This window comes from Capsicum annuum, chromosome 1 (assembly GCF_002878395.1).
Source record: "Capsicum annuum cultivar UCD-10X-F1 chromosome 1, UCD10Xv1.1, whole genome shotgun sequence".
NCBI classification, from domain to species: Eukaryota; Viridiplantae; Streptophyta; class Magnoliopsida; order Solanales; family Solanaceae; genus Capsicum; species Capsicum annuum.
In genome coordinates, this window is record NC_061111.1 from 177,183,256 (window position 1) to 177,199,380 (window position 16,125).

Consider the following 16,125-nt stretch of genomic DNA (forward strand, 5'->3'; position numbering starts at 1 on the left):
ATAGAAGGTTAATTCAGTTCCTTATGAGGCTCAATGATGTCTATACAGTAGCATCCTCATGGTGAATTCATTACCCTCTATGGGTCAAGCATTTGTACTATTCATGAAGGAATGAAGGAAGAGAAACAGAGAGAACTGAAACTACATAACCAACTATTTGGTGAGCTCACATTTTTTTTTGCAAGCAATTCAGGAACGAAGAATTTCAAGACTAATTTTTTATTAAGTAGCTATGCTTGGAGATCTAGGAACACAATGGCAACACTAACAATTTTAATACTGAATCTAATAAATCCAAATCATGTTGTGATCACTGCAATAGGCTAGGATACGCATTAAGGAAAGGTGATGCAAGCTACACAGGTGTTTTTCATAGGGCAATCCTAGTTACAAACCTCAGGGGTAACTTTCTGATTCCAATAACACTTATTAGAAACCTTATAGAAATGCTTACAATAGTAGATTCAATAATAATAAAGGTGAATGGGTAAAGGCTACTGCACATGAAGGATCAGACATAAACCCTGTCAAGCATGAAGAACTAGCATATGATTGTCATACTATTAACATTTCCAAGAAACAGTTTGATCACTTTGATGATTTACTTGAATATTTCAATGTTACTAACTGTGGACCAAATTTTTCTAATAACAACGTTCAGACCATTGGAACTATTAATTTTGTAGATACTATTGCTTACACATCTTCAATAGATTTTGATAAGTTTTCATGTGGATGTTTCAAAACTAGGACTAACTTGTGGAGCTTAGACTCTAGAGCATTTCATCATATGACTTTTAATAGATCTCAACTCACTAATGCACTTAAACTTCTTTATTCCTTATTAGTTAGTCTTTCAAATTATTACAAAGTAAAGGTAATAGGGATGGTGCTGTAATAATATCACCGATTATTTTGTACAATTTAGTTTCCATCGGTTCTCTTATTTCACATCTTATATGTGTTGTTTTATTTTCTGATTTGTTCTATCTGTTACAGGATCCTCTACTAAAGAGGCCTCTAGAGATTGATAGTATGTGTAATGGACTCTACCTACTATGCTCAAATTGCTTGGATAAAAGCAGTAGTGATTCTCCATCAAAGAGCTGTTTTCATGTTTTTGTTTTTTCTTTCAATTTCAATCCTAATTTAGTTGATAGAGTGCATTATTTGTGTCATTTTCATTTCTATTATTCCCCTACTGTAAATCACCATATTATCCAGTACTAATAAAGACAATATTTTCTCCATGACAAGTTGTGTACTTGATAAAAATTGTGTAGATTTATAGTGGCATTACAGACTTAGATATGTGTCTTTTGCTAAAATGAGAGGTCTGTCAAACCTAGTAAAATTTTCACCTAAGCAACCCTTTCTACGCTCCATTTGTCCAATGGCAAAACGAAACAAATTTTTGTTTCAGTAAAATCAAAAATAGTTTTACTATTCTTAAACTAATTCATGTTACTTATAGGGATCATACCATGTGAACACATATAATAATTATAAATATTTTCTTGTGTTATTTGTTGACTATAGTAGAGCCACATGAACCTCATCTCCTAGCTCTGAGAGTAATGCTCTTCAAGTCACAAAGGCCTTTATAGCGATGGTACAAAATCAATTTAAAATAAGTGTTAAGATAATAAGGTCAAACAATGGTATGGAGTTCACTTGTAATGAGGCCATGACTTTCTTCCAGTCCCAAGAAATACTCCACTAGAAAACTTATTCTTATACACCACAATAAATTAGTGTGGTGGAAGAAAAAATAAATACCTTTTGAAACAGCTAAAACACTGTTTTGAATCCAAACTCCCACTCAAATATTGGAGAGAATGTGTACTTGCTGCTATATACATTATAAATAAAATTCTCACTCCTCTTTTCAATAATAAATGTCCTTTTGAGCTACTACATAAATAAAGACCAACCTACTCTTATCTTAAAAGTTTTGTTGCCTTTGCTATCCAACCACACCTAAAAGATTTAGACACAAACTTGACCCTAAGACTTTCCCACATGTGTTCATCGACTATCCTTTTAGAACAAAAGGATATAAAACCTTAAGTTTTTTCATACGACAATACATGTTACTAGAGATGTTACATTTTGTGAAACTATTTTTCCTTTCTCCCTTTCTAAAGTATGTATAGAAAATTCTTTAATTTTTTATGTTTTTCACTTTACTGGAGATTCTGTTATTCCAATAGTGATGTGGTCAAGAAATGTGTGAATTCACGAGGAGTTAATAGTGACATAAATCCACATATGGTACTCGATACCTCTGTTCTACTAATTGATCTAAACTTTTTTTATCCACCACTATCTTCCTTCCTTCAACCACATGTGAAACCTAGAAAGTCTAATAAGATATCAAAAATTTCTTCATACCTCATAGACTACGTTCATTATTTAACTACCCCAATTGAAATAATCTATCACATCTCAAGGCCTTGCCACCTCCACTTCTTCTCTGTGTGTTTCTTTCTCTTTGCATAGCCACATAAATTTTAATGCTTTAGTCCTTGATAGTTAAAATTATTTAAGAAACATTTGTCATCATAATGAACTAACTTTATATGAAAAAGCAACAATGTACCCTGCTTGGCAAATAGCTATGACTCAAGAGTTTGAGGCTTTTCATGCAAATGATACATGAATTTTAATACCTTTTATAGTAGGAAAAAATTCATTAGATGTAGGTGTATATTAAAGATTAGGTGTAAAATTGATGGTTACATAGAGAGATTCAAAGCCAGATTGGTGGTCAAAGGATACACCCAATATCCTGGTATAAATTATAGTGAGACATTTTCACCAATTATAAAAATGATAATTATGATGGTCAGCATTGTCTAAGAAACATTCGTCATGGCAATAAATTAATTTCATATGAAGAAGCAGCAATGTAACTTACTTGGCAAACAGCTACGACTCAAGAGTTTGAGGAACTTTATGCTAATGATGCATGGAGTTTGATATTTTTACCAGTAGGGAAGAAATCCATTAGATGTATGTAGATATACAAGATTAAGCATAAAGCTAAGCACAAAACTGATGGTTCTATAGAGAGATTCAAAGGCAAGTTTTTGGGGTTAAGGGATACACCTAACATCATGGTATAGACTACAGTAAGACATTCTCACATCAATTATAAAAATGACCAATGAGAGGACTTTTAGTGCTACAACAAGTAAGAATCAATGGGATATTTTTCAATTGGATATCAATAAAGACCTGCATGAACAGGTGCATATGGACATTCCTCAAGGTTTAGGCAGTGATGCACCAGGTTTAGTGCTCAAGTTGAACAAGTCATTATATGATTTGAAGCAAGCTAGTAGACAATGGTATAAGAAGTTCACTCAAGCTTTAAATTCCAAAAGATATTCTCACTCTATGCATGATTATTCTTTGTTCTACAAGAAGGATAGATCTTCTTTTATTTTTATTGTCATATATGTAGATGATGTATTATCACAAAAATAATTGTGGCTAAGATGAATACTCTATAACAGTTCCTTTATAGTAGTTTTAAGATTAATGACTTGAAAAAGTTGCATTAGTTGTCGGGATTAGAGGTATTGTAAAAGTCTGATAGGGTTATCACATCCCATAGAAATTACTCTTTAATTTGCTCAAATAGTTTGATTGTTATCAGTTCAGTAGCTTAAGCTCACCCCTGGATCCCAATGTGAAACTCAAGGCCAAGGAAGGTGAATTTCTACAAGAACCTACTCAATATAGAAAGTTGGTAGGGAAATTAAACTTCATTACTAGTACTGGACTTTATATAGCATTTGGAGTAGAATACCTTAGTTAATTTATGCAGGAACTAAGATAACCTCAACTTCAAGCAACTATGAACATGCTAAGATATATGAAAAATGATCTTATATTAAGAATTAGTCTGTCAAATAAGCTTGATTACACTATTAAAGCCTACTATGATTCTGACTGGGTTGCATGCCATAATACTAGAAAATTAGTGTCAAGATACATTGTGCTATTAGAAAATAGTCCCATCAGTTGAAATTACAGAAACAAAAAATTGTATCTCTTTTTTCAACTGAAGTTGAGTATAGGTCTTTGAGAAAAATAGTAGGAGAGATAGTTTGGTTGAACTAACTCTTTGATGAACTCAATATTTCCTTCTCTCCTTCTGTTATTATCTATTGTGTAGCCAATCAGTTCTACATATTGTCAGAAACCCTATATTCTATGAAAGAATCAAGCATAGTGAAGTGAATTTCTACTTTCTTAAGTCCAAGATGCATGATAGTTTGATTTTCTTGCATCACATTACTACAGGCCAACAACTTGCCGACATCCTTATTGAGGTTCTTACTTGGGTTAAACACTCCTCTGCTCTCAGCAAGTTGGCTTTGAGACACTCACTTCTACCTTGAAGGGGCTATTGAGATAATAGGACGGAGTTTTAGTTTATCACTAGCTTAATATATCTGTAATGTTGAGTCAGCATAGTTAGTTAAAGTAGTTAATCAGTTAGCTCAGTAATGCACGTTGTATTGTTGTTAGTATATAGGTATTTTTATGATGTAATCTTTCATATATATATAAACCTTCAACATATAATAAAATCAGTTTTTCATTTCCAAATATGTGGTCATCTCTCTATTCTCTATTCTCTATTCTCTGTTCTCCATATTTTTCTCTATGTTCAAGCTTTGCTAATGGGGATTAATTGGGCTTTGACATAAAGTTCAAATAAACTGAAAATATCATATTTTGTGATTTAAGTCACATGTTCAAGCCCTACATCATGCAAATTTTGTCTGAAACTAAATTGAAAAAAAGGAGTAGAGGGACAAATCTTATTAGTTGAGAATAAAGTGACTGATTCAATTTTGAATGATCTAAGCTGTGGATTGAAAAAGGAATTAACTAGAGTTAAAGTGATATAACACCAAAGTAACGATTTTACATCAATTTCTAGTGGTTAAATATGAATCTACACTAGATTTACATACACTTAAATCATGAATTTGAAAGTGAAAATTATTGAACTTTTCCTAGGTTTATGAGAGGGTAAATTGGGGATTTGAACGTTGATTCGAGATCTGTTTGAAATCTAATTATTAATTTGGATTTGCAAGGTTAGTTAAGGATAACTCAAAATATAATGCATTCGGGTTTTAACCGTGAGATTTGAGTTTCACTTTTTGGGTTGATTTTGACCCTAACCTAGTCCAAAAGTGCGATGTTGGTATCAATGGATTAGCCTAAGCTTGTAGAGTACGATTCAAGTTAAGGAAAGACGATTCAAGAAGGCTAGATCTATTTTAGACTGAATAAGTTAAGACTTTGACTCAATGAAAGTTCTCACATTAATATTATTTATCATGTACTTAGGGACTGTATATGTGAGGTGGCGAACATAGATATTCATACAAGTAGGACTTGGCATATTTTGGTTTAAACCGAAAAAATCAAAAAATCAAATTGAAATTTTAATTTCGATTTAATTTTTCGATTTGTCATATCAGTTTCGATTTTCAACCTTTGAAATTCGATTAAACGGTTTGATTTTTGATTTTTCAAAAAAATAATTCGGATAAACCGATTAACCGAAATTCTATAATTAATTAATAATATATATATTTTATTATATATATATAATATTTAATTTATAATAATATAATATAAATATATAATAGCAACCCTAATAACTAATAGGCGAAAATTCACTTAGACACCTAAACTAAGGTCTGTTCCTATCAGGCCCCTAAACCCCCACATTTTATTCCAATTGGGTCTTTTTTGCCCTCTCGGGAAAAAGCTCAAAGGGTGTGTTGCACACACGCGATGATGTCGCAAAATGAGCAAATTAGAAGCTGACATGTGGCATTGTGGGTCCAATAATTATTAAAAATTAATTATAATTTTTTCAAAAAGTATATACAAATGGAATTGAGGAAATTATTAAAAAATAATTCTAAAATTATTTTTAAAAAAAACTGATTATTTACAAAAATTATAAAAAAAATTTAAAAAGGAAATAAATTATTAAAAAGTTATTTTAAAAAATTAATTATTAAGAAAAATTATAATTTTTTTTAAAAAATGAAAATAAAAAATGGTGAGGATATAAATTATGAAAAAATAATTATAAAATTATTTGAAAAAAAAAATAAAAAACTGATTATTTAAAAAATTATAAATTTTTTTTAAAATGAAATAAATTATTAAAAAATTATTTATAAAATAAAATAATAATTATTAAAAAAATTATAAAACTTTTTAAAAAATAAAAATAAAAAATGGCATTGAGGTTTTAAATTATAAAAATATAATTATAAAATTATTTTAAAAATAAAAATAAAAAATTGATTATTTAAAAAAAATTATAAATTTTTTTTAAAAATGAAATAAATTATTAAAAAATTATTTAAAAAATAAAATAATAATTATTAAAAAATTATAAAAGTTTTTAAAAAATAAAAATAAAAAATAGCATTGAGGTTTTAAATTATGAAAATATAATTATAAAATTATTTAAAAAATAAAAATAAAAAATTGATTATTTTAAAAAATATATAATTTTTTTTAATAAATGGAATAAATTATTAAAAAATTATTTAAAAAATAAAAAAATAATTATTAAAAAAATTATAAAACTTTTTAAATAATGAAAATAAAAAATGACATTGAGAATCCAAATTATTAAAAAATAATTATAAAATTATTTTAAAAATAAAAATAAAATCCTAATTATAAAAAATAAATTATAAAATTATTTAAAAAATAAAAAACGAATTATTAAAAAGAAATTATAAAAAAATTTAAAAAATAAAAACAAAACTCCCCCACCTACCCGCAGCCCCCAGCGTATTGTTTTATTTTAAAAAAAAAAAATGGGACCCCCTAATGCTTTTTTTGCCTAATTATAAAAAAGAAATTATAAAATTATTTAAAAAACTAATTATTAAAAAGAAATTATAAAAATTTTTATAAAATAAAAATAAAACTCCCCCACCTACCCCCAGCCCCTCAACATATTGTTTTATTGAAAAGAAAAAAATTGGGACCCCCTAATGCTTTTTTGTTTTATTAAAAAGGGTCTTTAGTGTTTAAAAAAAAAAAATTGTTATTAAAAATTTTCGGGGCCCTCAATGCCATTTGGCATCTTTTTATTTGTAAATTAGTAAAAAAAAAAAATGCTCCTCACGCGCCTTCCACGATGACACTGCACGCGCAGTGCCACATAGGCAAAAAAGGCTCAATTGGAAAATATGGGGGGTTTAGGAGCTTGATAGGAACAAGCCTTAGTTTAGGTGTCTAAGTGAATTTTGGCAACAAGTTTGAGTGTCTATCGATGCCTTTGGCCTAACTAATAAGTAATTGCACGCCACATACAACTAACAGTATACATCAGTCCAATAGTCGAACAATCGATCGAACCATAGACCTCCGGCGAGATCGTCGTTTGTACAACAACACCAGAGCCGGCGACTAGACGATCATTGTGGGCTGCATCCTACAGTGCCGGCTATGGTATTTTCGGCAGCGACCACTCTTCCGAGTTTCGACTGTTTATGCAAACTTATGCATAGTGAAGTTATATATTATGTTAAACTTATGTTTATATCATTTAATTTCATCCATGTTTAATTTCAATTTTGAATTTTTTTTTAAATCATTAATTTTAAATGTCCAGTTATAACAAAGAGAGGTTCACTACTTTAATCTTCAAAATTGAAATAAATATCCAAAATAACCGAACCGAATTTGTAGAAACCGAATCGAACCGAATTTATTTCGGTTTGGTTATGGTTGTCATTTTTGTCAATCCGAAAATCAAAAAACCGAACCAATATTAAAATATTAAACCGAACAAATCAAATGTCCAGCCCTACATACAAGGGCAGTAAATGTTTTACAACGCATAGGTTATTGTTGAAATACAAGCATTATGTGCTATTTCTAAGCCATGACTATTTTGATCATGCATTACGTTATGCAAGAATAATGTTATAGGCGTCATATTGGAAACTACGTGTCATGTAAATGTTAGATTTACATGTTTAGCTATTAGTCATGTATTGTTTGTTTGCTTTATATTGCATATGTGATTGCACATATAGTTATGGCAAGTGAATTGTCCGCATGAGTTATGATATGACGTTGTGCTATGTGTGAATATGAATCTGTCCCTGGTGAGTTACTGTATAGCCCAAATCTTCCAAGTAGCTTGATTTTGTAGGTATATTTTTACATCATTAGTGTATATAAGTTAAATTCTAAATTAAACATGTTATATCAATATATGTTAGGTTAGTTTACTCCCACCAGTAGCAAATTACTTGACATATATCTTACCGAAACATTCGGATCATCTGAATGGATACAAATTTATCCGTATTCAATGTTTACATTACACTAATAGATGCATAATATGTGACTGTACATAAGTTTTAAATACTTAATCATGGTTAAATTAATATACCTTCTCATCATATTAAATTACATAATAAATTTGATATAAACACTTGGTGCTTATAAATACCTTACCAACTAAATGTGTGTCCGAAATGAGTTTTTTTTTTTTTTTAAAAAAGAAATACTCATGATGATAATACATTGTATGAATCATAAAATACAATGTTCAAATTGTCTTCTATTTTCATCTACGGACCCCATGTTAATGCGTTGAATATTTTAATTATATTTAGGTGCCACGCTTGATACTTACTGTTTTAATATATGCATATTGGAAATACACAATTGATTATATTTGGGCACGTCTATTAAACTTTATTTTGAAAAGATAATGGTGTCCTTTTCAAAATCAGTCCAATTTCCTCTTAACCATTTTTGCCAAAACAGAGTAGTGCCTTGAATAAAAATTACCATCTATTTTTTTTCCCAATAGATTGTATATTACCAAAAAGCAATTTTTCTTTTTCGTAATAATTTTCTTTTCAAATTGATGAGCATTTCAAAGTTTTCGAATTTAAAAGTAAGTAATAACATAAGGATTTCACGTTAACCCTTCAAGAAAATGAATGTTGGAAAACACAAATTATAGCGATCCCCTTTTTCTTTTTCGTATTTAGCCTAAGAAAGAAGAAGAAAAAGGACCTATTCTTGCAGATTAGTTGTTTCGAATTTATCAATTTTGCTTAAAAAGAAGATTAATAGTTTGAATTAGGTGGCTTAATATATAGATTGATGGTTTTTAAAAAATGTATTTTGGCCTTTTGTGTGTCCACTTGAGAACATCTATATGAGAGGAGAGATATATAGATTAGAGAAAGTTTGCATGCCTCCTCGTAGCAAACTCTAATAATTGATGTCATGCATTCAAGCATCTTGTTTATAATTGTGTCTGTTTTTCTAAGCTGACATGTGATTTACTAGGGTACCTTTGGTCTCTCATATCTTCAGCTTCTATATACATATACACTTATTATTACATATATGTAATATGTAACCAAAAATTTTCCTAGCCTTGGAACAGAACATGGTTTGAGGAGAGTTCAATTGAATATTATTACAACTAGAAAACTTCAAGCCAATCTCTGGTAGCAGAAAAAGAAAACAACGATGCATATGGAACTTCCTCCTCTGGCTAATAGGTATACTTGGACCAATTTCATAACAATTGAGGTTCGTTTGATCCAAACTATTAATGAATTGAAGACACGTGAACTATTTCACAAAGTTCAGGAGCAAATTTGGACCTTTCTCTCTTGATTACAATGGTTTGATTTCTGACATAATAGTGCTTAATAAGAAAGCATTAACTGATAAGCAGTGGTCAATTAGAATCTGTAATATAATATAACATTTCATGAGATTGTGATCTCTTGAATCTTGACCATTTAGCTAACATGTAAGAAAGTTATTCACATCACATCAAATCAATAAATGCAATATATATTTTTATTCTCCTATTCTCACTTCTTAGATAAGACTAATTTCTTACATTAACATCATGTGCCAATAAGCATTTACCCTGGACCACGGATGAAGTTGTGTAGAGTTCAAACATTATATTTATCTAAGAGAAAAACCATTAAATATGTACAAATTATTTAGTTTAGTAAACATCAACTTAAAAGAACCAGAATCTCATGCCTATAATCTTCAAATCTTGGTACCACCTCTAGCTCGACAATTATAATATAGTAGGTTGTTGTGAAGGTTTGAGTGAAGGAAATAGAGTGAATAGTACTCAAATAATAGACAAGCAATGGATGGGGAGAGGAGAACAAAAAAACAAGAATTGCGCGTGGAAATGAATTTGGATTCATGTTGTTTGTCTCAACAAGATCTCTCTCTCTCTCTCTCTTTTGACACAAACAAAAAAACTTAATACATCATCTTGTATTCATTATGCCTACTAAGCTACTATTATTATTCTTTGTGTGCCTCACCTCGCATGCCCCCCTTCCCTTTTCTCCCTTCTTATTTCCCCTATATATACTCACTTCCCTGTTCCTAACTCTTCCCACCACCTCCCACTTCTCTCTCTCTCTCTCTCTCTTTTTCATCAAACATTTTGCATTCATCATCAATGGCTGTTTCTGGTTTTGAAGGATTTGAAAAGAGGCTGGAGCTACACTTCTCCGGTGATGATCCTGTCATCCAAATGGGTGGTCTACGACAACTCGACTTCGAATCAATTGAACAAGTATTAAATGCAGTGCAATGCACTGTTGTATCAGCTGTTGGCAACCAATACTTTGATTCTTACGTACTATCTGAATCAAGTCTCTTTGTTTACCCCACAAAAATTATCATCAAAACATGTGGTACTACTCAGTTGTTGAAATCTATTCTCCCGTTGATCCAGTTCTCTTGTGAACTCGGCTTTGTTATGAGTGAGTGTAGGTACACTAGAGGAAACTTCATTTTCCCAAAAGCTCAACCTTACCCTCACACAAATTTCAAGGATGAAATCTTTTACTTACAAGAACAATTACCTATTCATCTTTGTTATAGAAAAGCCTCCGTCATGCCTTCCAAATTCATCTCTCATTCCTGGCATGTTTTTATTGCTTCTGATAAATTCTATGATATTAATAGCCCGAACAATGATCTTTTCACTATAGAAATCTGTATGACGGAGCTTGATCGTGTAACTGCTAGGAAGTTTTTCAAACATCCAAATATGGCTGCAAATGAGATGACTGAGATAACAGGTATTTCAGAAATTAACCCAAATGCTTTGATTTGTGACTTTGTGTTTGATCCTTGTGGATATTCCATGAATGGAATTGACAATGGGGATCGTTACTCTACTATTCATGTCACCCCTGAAGATGGTTTTAGTTATGCAAGTTATGAGTGTGTTGGATCAATTTATGATGATCCAAATCACATAGTTAACATATTGAAGAAAGTGGTACAAGTATTTCGGCCAGGGACTATGTCGATTTCGACTACGTCCACGAGCAACGAGGTTTGGACCAGAGTTGCTAAAGCTGTCGAACCGCTAGGAATAAAATGCCGGAGCTGCACAATGGATGATTTTCCCTCGGCAGGAAGCGTGGTTTTTCAGACTTTTACGTCGTGCCGAAAGTAGGATGCGACGCAGCGGTGGTGGCAACATGGTGGTATTAGTATCGTCTATGATGGTAGATATGTGGGAAAAGTGGTTTGAGAGTAAACGGAGGAAGTAGGGGACCTTTTTTTTTTTTCCTCTTCTTGTTTTTTGTATTTCTCTTTTATCTTATTTTAATTTTGTTAGAGTTTAGTTGAAATTTTTTAATTAAAAAGAAGTAGAATATTGATGCATGAGTTATGTAATTGCATTGGAATATTGGATGGTGGCTGATCTTGATGATCAATGTAAGCTTTGACTTGTGTAGGGTGATCAAGTAAATTTTCACCATATGGTTATTATCCAAAGAGTTTCTATTAGAAAGTTATTCATTAATTTAAACTTGCACTTACTATGTGAAATTTTTTTTATAGATACTATTAGACTGTAAACTTTAATAACGGATTTAGTAAAAATGTGTATACAAAGGAAAATGTAAATTTTTGTTTAAAGATTTAGAAGGAGAAGGGAAGATAGTGGCCTTAGGTTTATATATCATGATACTGCACCCCACTTATGTTTGTCACGCCTAGAGAAATTTTTTTTTAGAGGCTGCATGTTTATGTCTTGTTGTAGTGGGGATGTTAAAAGGTGTATGAATCTTTTTCTTGCTAAGTTTTTGTTGGAGTTCCACATCCGTGGGTTAAAGCTCTTTGATCTCCTTATATGGTCTTGGATAATCCTTCCCTCATGAGCTAGCTTTTAAGGTTGAATTAGGTCCAAGGTCCATTTCTTTTTCATGGTATCAGAGTTAGGCCCACCCAGTTCATTGTTTCCGATGTTAGGTCCCCGCCTATATTGTCCACGCTCCAGATGTCCTGCACGACCAGTTCATTGTTTTCGATGTTGGGCCCCCCGTCTTATATTGTGGGTTAAAGGGTCTTTGTTCTCCTTATATGGTCTTGGTAATCCTCCCCTCATGAGCTATATTGTGGGTTAAAGGATCTTTGGTCTCCTTATATGGCAATCCTCCCCTCGTAAGCTAGTATTTGAGGTTGAGTTAGGTCAAAGATTCATTTCTTTATCTGTTTTCATTTTGTCTTCCTTCTCATATTTGTCTTCAACGGGAACTTGATGAGTTTGTCCCGGTTTTTAATTTCTCTAATCATGCACCTTAATTAGCTAAATACTTTATGGTTATTAGTAGATAAAATTATACACTAGTTAATTAAGGTATTAGCATAACATGGGTGTAAAAATAATGAAGCATAATTATAAGTAAACAAACTAGTTCAACATATCTCTCAAAAATTTTTGCTTCTACGATTTTTCTATGTTTTGCTAAATACGTACTTACTTTAGATGCTAGAGGTCCTTTGATTTTTGGTTATTTACAATTTCCCTCATATATATGTTCTCTTTATACAAATATATGTTACGTTCTTTCTTTCGTTGCTAACATGAAATAAGCTACCTAATTAAACAACAATAACTATGAGATAATTAAATTAAACTCTTGATGAAATTGTAAATTAAATTATGAAATTTTGTTCATTGTTCTTTTGTCACCCATAATGAAGGATTATCTACACCGTATGATCTTATTGGAGACCACTCTTTAAATCATGTTTCTATTAGTTCATAACATTAAATTTCATTCTTTAAAAGTTGTAGGGTTAAATTTTCTTCTTTTTTTTTTTAGGGAAACGATTCCAAACCACCCCACCCCACCCCCACCCCCACCCACAATTTATGAGGATAAGATTTAAATAGTGGCCTTGATGAAGAAAGGGAATTTGTGCAAATTCCGAATAATGAGGGGCTCAAATGTATTGGCTACTCTGTGCAAGGCCCATACTAGACCAAATGTGAAGTGGGCTCTACAGCTGCAAAAGAACAGAAAAGCCCAATAGAAATAGTTACTATCTAAAACACTTCGGTCAACTAGTTTACAAAATATATAAGATATATATTTTTTACTAGATATACATATTTATATACTATCGGTGTATATACATTATGTATATCATATTGAAAAACTAGTTGACGGAACTGTATATATCGATAACTTTTCCAACCCAATGTGCATTATGGGCCTTGCACATAGGAGCCAATTCATGTTGCCCCGTCGAAAGCAAATGAGTAGAGAATGGACTCGTGTGAATAAATCCATTGCAATGTTTAATCTTACATAAATCGAATATGGAATCTAACCATGCTTCACTAATCACTATTATCACGATTTTAAATGAGTGCATTTAATTAAAAGCTTTACAGTTGACATTCAATATAAATTGTAGCTTCCATCATTCTATTCTAACTTTGAAAGGAAATTATTTTCCTTCACCTCAATTTTAGAATCACCATTAACCTTTTGAGCACCAAATTTTTTGTTCGTCTGCCATAAGAAATCACAATGTTACGATTATTATATTAATATATTCTATCAGGAAACACTTTGTGTTTCAAGTACTAAGCATGTTAGAGACATTGTAACCATATGTTTGGTTAAAGAAATACTTAATATTTAATGTTTGAGGAATAATCTCGGTCTCTCTATTATAACTGTTACCCATTTGGCCATTTCTTCTTCCTTTTTTCGCACAAAATTATTCATGTTTAATTATGAATTCATCAAGGAAACATTATAGAGTCAGAGAAATAATTACTAGTCAAAATTTTAAGAACAAAAATGTAAGGACTCCTCTTGTTAATCTTAGGATGTGTATGGAATGAACGGAAAATATTATCCATAGAAATGTTCGTTACGGAAAACAAACTAGTTTTTTACTTAGTTTCTAGTATTTGACAAGAAAGTAAAAGAAAGGGAAAAAGATCAAATTTACCCTTTTACTTTAAAAAATTGGTTAACTATATTTTTCATCATACTTTTGGATCAAATTTATCATTGTTGTCATATTTTAGGGTCAAAGTTACCCCTATACTTTAAAAAATTGACTATATATACCTTAGTCATACTTTGAGATCAAATTTAGTCATCGATGTTATACTCTGAGCCCAAATTTACCTTTGTTGTTAAGAAACTTTTCACATTTACGTTTTCTTTAACAGAAAAGCCTAAATCAACATTAAGTGACCTATTTTTAAAAAAATAAAACATACTCTAATCTAACCCATCCGACTCAAACCATAAAAATATACAAATAAATATACTTCTCCCAGTTATGTTGGTCGAATTCCCCCAACAAACAAATATACTTATATTTCATGTGTAGTGCTGGTAGGTTGTTTAATAATGAACGAAAACTAAAATAGAATGGATAATGTAGAAACATGAAACTTGAGGAAATGTCTATTACAAACTTTGCTCTTATTCCAGTTATGTTCAATTTAAAATTTTGCAATGCAACTCTATTGTAAATTTAGATTTTATAATCAGTGGATAAGATTTCTGAACAAATGATATGATGAAAAATTTATGTAGATCCAAATTGTATATAAAGACATAAGAATGAAGAAATGTCACAACTGGCACACAAGAAGACATACTAACTCAATCATTTAGATAAATATCTAGTGAACCTAATTTGTTGGATTTGACTTCTAAGCGTTATTTTTCATGAGCTCTGGACTGATGCAGATCCATGAACTAAGGAATGAGTATATTTGTTTGTGTTTGTACTGATGCAAATCCATTTTCATGAGTTATGTACTGATAATTATCTAGCGATTTAATCTCGTTGGAAAAATTTGATCAATAAAATTGAGGGAGATATATTTATTTGTGCCTTTTTTGTGGCTCGAGTTGGGTCAGGCAGGTTAGATTAGAATGTGTTTTATTTTTTTAAAATGAGGCATTTAGTGTTGATTTAGATTTTTCTATTAAAGAAAGGGTATATGTGAAAAGCTTCTTAACAACGAGGATAAATTTCGCTGCAAAGTATGACGAAAAGTATATTTAACCAATTTTCCAATGCAGAGGGGTAAATTTGGCTCCAAAGTATGACAACGAGGATAGATTTGGCCTCGAAATATGATGAAGGATATATTTAGCCAATTTTTTAAAGTAGAGGAATAAATTTGATCATTTTTCCTAGAGAAAATACATCGAATCATCCCTCAACTTGTCGCCAAAATTTACTTTAGACCCTAAACTAATCGGACAATTATATACCTCCTTAATAACTTTCAAGTGAATTAAATACCCCCTAAAGATATATCACCACTCTCACAAAGGGAGGTGCACTACACATGCGTCTACGTCATTGCCATGTCACTGCCACGTCACTGCCACATAAATATTTATTTAAAAAGTAATGTCACATATATATATAAAAAATAAAAATAAAAAAAAATCACTTTCTTCTTCACAACCCCTCTACCCATACCACACCAGTCTACCACTTCTCTCACTGTAACAACACCAGAAATTTCACCATTAACAAAAGATTCTCACTCTTCACCCACTCCACAAAAACAACAATCACACCAACACATTTACAAATTCATTTTAATTTTCTTTCTCTTGAACGATAATTGATATAGAGAAGAAATAACTAATAGGCCAAACACTGTCGGAGCTTGAAAACTAAATTAAAATAAGTGAAAACTAAACCAAACACTGCAGCAAACGCCCTAGGATGAACCTGTCT

The 16,125-nt window shown here is 31.0% G+C and overlaps 1 protein-coding gene across 1 annotated transcript; it reads left to right on the forward strand.

The window, feature by feature from the left end:
- The first annotated feature begins 10,278 nt into the window (after positions 1 to 10,278).
- Positions 10,279 to 11,912, forward strand: LOC107856554 (S-adenosylmethionine decarboxylase proenzyme 4). The gene has a single exon (XM_016701548.2). It carries the CDS (start codon positions 10,544 to 10,546, stop codon positions 11,552 to 11,554), a length of 1,011 nt encoding a protein of 336 aa, XP_016557034.2. The 5' UTR covers positions 10,279 to 10,543; the 3' UTR covers positions 11,555 to 11,912.
- The last annotated feature ends 4,213 nt before the right edge of the window (positions 11,913 to 16,125 follow it).

Bases quoted from the DNA above. Each gene is read 5' to 3' on its own strand.
- LOC107856554 (XM_016701548.2), top strand. From the start codon at position 10,544: ATGGCTGTTTCTGGTTTTGAAGGATTTGAAAAGAGGCTGGAGCTACAC.